Raw genomic sequence first — 5,218 nt, forward strand, 5'->3', positions numbered from 1 at the left:
AAAACGCGACGAGCGATTGCCGAGAGAGATAACGCGGGAGTGCGTTGCTTGCGCCGGCAGGACGCGTAAAAGATAACGCCGAGGTGCTCAAGAACTTGACATTTATCTTCTGAGCGACTGAAAACAGGCTTTGCACCCACAAATCTGCCTTGAGTGCGACTAGAAGGCATTCTGCGAGCGTGTAACGTGGTCTGGCTGACAGCCTGTGTTGTAGCCATCTCTGTGTAGTTGGCGTACCATCGCCTCGACTGATGCCAAGTTGTTTTGGAAACGCACAGTCACCCGTGTAATTGTGCTCTTAAAGCGCAGGAAATAATTTCCGGGAAGGGAAGGGTGCTTTAAAGTCGGATGTTATGTTCAGATTTTATGGCATTGTTTTGGCGGAGTCTATTTGCTACGAAATGTGTGTAAAATAACTTATCTGTAATGCCGCTCATTCACCACTTACGCACGCTTCGCCTCTACACGCAATATTCCTGTTAGGTGAATATATCATGGTGACAAATGCTTGTAATTTACTTTTTTTTGAGCTGGTGGTATCCTGTGAAGCTTCGTACGGCAACGACTACTGCTTACCTGGTGCCACAACTTTGGATGAATGCACAAGAAGCCCGGAACGAGCATTTATATAGAGCAGTATAAACATTTTATCATTTCAGAAGTCGTCTTTCGTTTTCTTTATGAAATTGCGCATGGCACAGTTTCAGTGGAGGCTTGCAAATATTGTTCGGAATCATTTTTACTAAATAATAAAACAATTCCGCGCCAAGGCCGCGCATGGTTCAGCAGTAAAATCGAAAAAAAAAAGAATGCCGCGCGGATCAGGGGAGCCGGCCTGGCGTGTACCAACCGGCGTTCAAAATGCGCGCACATGAAACCGAAACCGGAAGGTGTTAATCACATCCGCTGGGTGAGCTGCAGTCAATTCGGCCGCTAGGCTCTAGGGGAGTGTCCGCTCTTGTTGGAATTTCTTTCTCGAGTGGTCGCCGCACTTGAGTCTCGGTCTCGCCCATTCTGTTCCGTATCGCTCGGTTGATAGCCGTGCTGTCGTTTGCGCCACACCGTAGTGTAGAACCGGAGACGACAATGGCGTTTTGGGAGTACACACTGTCAGGTTTCAGCGACTTTCTCGACCAGCGACGAGTCGCTTTCACGGAGCCCCTGCCGCCCAGTCGCGTCTGCAGCGTCTGCACCCGAGTGCCCTCCAGTTCGGAGCTGTTACCCTGCGGTGACGTTTTGTGTGAAGAATGCCAAGGCCAAGTGTTCAAAAGAATGGAGTGCCCCTTCGACGGAAGAACATTCTCGAAAGGCGAACTTGTGCGGCTTCGCTTCGAGCTGTCCGACCTGGAGAAGCTGCGCGTCCACTGCATCGTAGGCGGTAAGCAGTGTGCTAACTTCGCCGGCAAACTGTCCGAACTGAGAGACCACCTGCGTCATTGCCGAAGCTTCGACGTTAAGTGCGCCAAGTGCCACCGGAGCGTCGTGTGCGAAGCGGCCGTGGATCACTACAGGCAGTGCTACGACGGAAACGCCCCGCTCCAATCCTCGTGTGACGCGCTAGTGCAAACGGCCGTCGAAGATGTGCGAAGCATTAAGGAAGAACTGGAAAGCCTGCGGCAGCGGGCGTTGGGCGAGCGCGACGGAGACGACGATCTTGTAAACGGCGCGAACGGATTAGTTGAAAGACTCGCCAGCCTCGACCGTGCATTGTCTGGGTTCCTGGAAAAGGTGAGTGGCGTGGACCGAGAAGGCGTTTCGGGGCAATCATCGATCAAGAAGTCGCTGACACTGGGTCCTTTCCGTGCGGCGTCAAAGCCCGGCGCGTTCATTACTACATTGAAATTCGCTAATGTGTACGCTGCCCGCGACTCACTCAAGCAGGAAAGAAAGGAACATTGCCTATTAAGTGAAGTCTACATGCTTGGTGGTTATACTTTCAAGCTACAGTGCAAGTTTTTGTTGTCGCAAGATAAAGAGGTGAGTGTGGGGTTCACTGTGTTCCTCCGCGACGGGGAGTGGGACGACAGCCTCGAGTGGCCCTTCTCGAAAAAGGTGACGGTGATAATCGCACACCCCATAGATGAAACCAAGGACGTCAAGGTCACGTCACGTATGAAGGGTTATGAAGTTGTGAGAAAACCGCGCACTGATGTTCCGAATATGGGAGTCATGACAGAACAGAAGAACTGGAAGGACCTTGAACTCGAAGGCTTTGTTGTAAAAGGCGCCCTCTACGTCAATGTAGAATTCAACTGACGAAGCGGAGTAACGTTTTCCGCGTCTTCTTGCCCATTTCTACACTGAATGAAGTTCACAGATGTACAGAAGCCATGCCACGTCAGGTTGTCTCGCCGAGAATGTGGAGTTCGCCTCGGTCGGTTGTGGGCTTCTGACGCGAACGCTGAGATTGGTGACTGAAAAAAGCTTTCTTTTCTAATGCATTGTATGTGTGAATTGATTGTTGAAGCTACTACGTCTGTTATAGTTGACATTGCCGGTTCGCTTCATATCAATAAATCCCTTGAGAGCAGTAATTGTTTCATCACATGTTGGTTCCTATTATCAGGGTACTGTGCACATGCAGGCAACTCACAGCAATTTAATCAATGGGTTTATAGATCGGAGGTAGCTGCTGCGGCCGTACATTTATTGTTTCTGGGGTGATTTACGCAATATGGCGTTTTTATTTTTAGAGCGAAAGTTCTCCTACGCAGTCTCCGAAGGTCATTAAATATGATCGTGTCGCAATGACCTCGAGTCACTGTAGCGGAAGTGTGGCAGGGGTGACGTCATGCCATGTGATCCGCTGCGGAGAGGCGTCGCAGTTGCGCTTGCTCGGAGCCTCGCTGCTGCGGTACCACGTGACTAGGCGAGGGTTTCACCGCTGTTTCGCCGGCGCTTGGCCGCCGCAGAGTCTTGCCATGGATGGCGCTCCAGCTCTATTGCGACGAATCGAATTATCCAGTAGATACAGTTACATGGCAGGCTACGAAATCTCAAGCAACGGCAAAGTTGCCTGCTTAAACACTGGAGCAAACGGCGGCCAGATTAGCAAATCGTGGAGAAGTTTGCCAAGCGCGGAACCATACCAAGAACAAAGCTACTGCAACCACCGCCGTCGTTCAGCAGCGCAAAGAACAACAAGGACAAGGATACGAAGGCGTGGATACAAGCGACGACACGCACAACAATTGTTTGATGAGCCACACCCTTCGGCTGGCGGCAAACTCAACTCCGACGGCCAGGTTTCACCGCGACTTCACGAACAACACTCCTTTAATGCGAATTTTTTATAAGTCGGAGAAAAAGAAAACTGAAAAATGAACCATAATAACCCGGAATCAGCAGTTGTACTCGAGAAAAATAGGGGGATTGGATTAGACAAACTTTAATAAAGCTCCTGCAGGACGCACGTCAGCGCGCAGTGGGCGTCTCCCACGCAGGACCGACAAGGGAGTACCTGGTGGCCCCTGAGGGAGCCTGCTGGACAGCCTATTGCTGGCCTTGTAGGAGCAGGCTTCGTAGAGTCTTCTCCAACTTGTCGGAGGTAGAGTTGGGCAGAGCGTTTCCGCACTTCCAAAGCACGTCTGCGAGGGCCACCGTGACCCCGCACGAGGGGCACGCATCGTCAGGGTAGACGTTGTAGGAGTTGTCAGACGATCTCGCCGCTGCCACCAGCTGTATGGGTTGTAGGTCGTAGGGAGGAACTTGGGGGGACAGGACTAGGCGTACAGGATGTATTTACATATTTTACATTATAACAAGCGAGACATTCGACAGTCTAGAGTGGCTCCCAAATGGAGCGCGCAAGACGAAGCATACAGCATACGAGCACGAAGCTCCAAACACACTGCTTCTCGAGCACGAGCACAGAGCACGATGACGAGCACACACTAGCAGCGACAAACAGCTGCTTATACACACTACGTGTTCCCTAGATCCCTAGGTGAGGGAAACGTTCGACCAGTCAGCGTAAAAAGTCCTCGTAGCCGGCCCTCCTTTGAGGGAACGGGGGAGGGGGTTTACACACACACATTCCGCAGAGGCTTCGCTGCCCCCTCCGAGATGAGACGGGCCCCGCAGAACTCAGTGGTTACGTCTTGAAAGGCAGTGTCATATTCCCCGAGCTGACCCCCACAGCGTGGCCGCTGGTTGTCCATTGTCTTGCGTGCTGTAGTCGCCACGTGTGTCAGGAGACTGTGACGAATCCTGGGGCCCACGTACCGCAAAGCACCCTTTTGTTAGGGAAGCTCTTCTTGCTGCAGAGAGACCATGTCGGCCATAGCGGGTTCGGCAACAATAGTTGGTCTGCCGATCGCGTTGGTCACAACGGCGCCGAGGGGGTTTTGAAGCGGCACTTCGAGGTCTCTACTAAATGAGTCACAGCAGCAATTGTGATAGGCTTCCATGGTTCTTTTCGGGGAAGCTCGCAACGCTCGCAGCTGGCTGAGAAAACTTGCATGTTGCCACCTCGGCAAGCCATTCCTAACAGCGTGCGGGAAGATGACGTGCAAGGTGGCGGGGTTGGGATAGGTATGTGTTTGTAACAAGCGTAGCGTTAGCGCCTGTGGAATGTTTTGTTTAGGGTAAGGGGCCGGAAATAGACGTCGTCCCAAGTAATACTGTTAGGTGATTTCATTGTACGTTACTGGGGCTTCCCGGTTCGCCTCCAACTCGTCAAGACGCGGTTGCCCGGGGGTGACTGCACGGTCGGTAATCGCGCGCGCAGCGTCGTGGGCTGTCTCGTTGAGGTTGGGCGGGGCGCTGGGATCCGACCTAGGTGGGCGGAAACCAGATGGCGGTGTGGTGTTTGAGGGTGTTCGGATCCGCGCCGCGGAGGACGCATAACGCTTGCTTGGAGACGACTCTTCTTTCGAACGCTTTAATAGCCGGCCTCGAGTCGCTGAATATTGTCTTTCGCGTGTCGTCGAGCATTGACAGGGCTATGGCCACTTGCTCCGCCACCATGGGGTCGCGTGTGAGTACCGTGGCAACGTTTCGGGTTCGCTGCGAGGACAAGACCGCTACCACGGCGAAGGCTCGGTTGCATCGGTAGGCGGCGGCGTCCACGAAAGCGACGTCGTCCGCTTTCTTGTTTATGCGTTTGAGGAATGCGGTCGCCCGGGCTAGGCGCCTGCCTCGATTGTGTTCCGGATGTATATGTTTCGCGGAATGGGTACGACCATGATCAGGTCGTGGAGCTCGCGGGGAACCGGCG

The 5,218-nt window shown here is 53.0% G+C and overlaps 1 protein-coding gene across 1 annotated transcript; it reads left to right on the forward strand.

Annotated features, from left to right (window-relative positions):
* Positions 1 to 954: 954 nt before the first annotated feature.
* LOC139046867 (uncharacterized) lies at positions 955 to 2,539 on the forward strand. The gene has a single exon (XM_070520788.1). The coding sequence runs from the start codon at positions 1,087 to 1,089 to the stop codon at positions 2,254 to 2,256; it is 1,170 nt and encodes a 389-aa protein (XP_070376889.1). The 5' UTR covers positions 955 to 1,086; the 3' UTR covers positions 2,257 to 2,539.
* Positions 2,540 to 5,218: the final 2,679 nt, after the last annotated feature.

Source organism: Dermacentor albipictus, chromosome 6 (assembly GCF_038994185.2).
Source record: "Dermacentor albipictus isolate Rhodes 1998 colony chromosome 6, USDA_Dalb.pri_finalv2, whole genome shotgun sequence".
NCBI lineage: Eukaryota > Metazoa > Arthropoda > Arachnida > Ixodida > Ixodidae > Dermacentor > Dermacentor albipictus.

Coding starts and splice junctions, on each gene's coding strand:
- LOC139046867 (XM_070520788.1), top strand. CDS start 1,087: ATGGCGTTTTGGGAGTACACACTGTCAGGTTTCAGCGACTTTCTCGAC.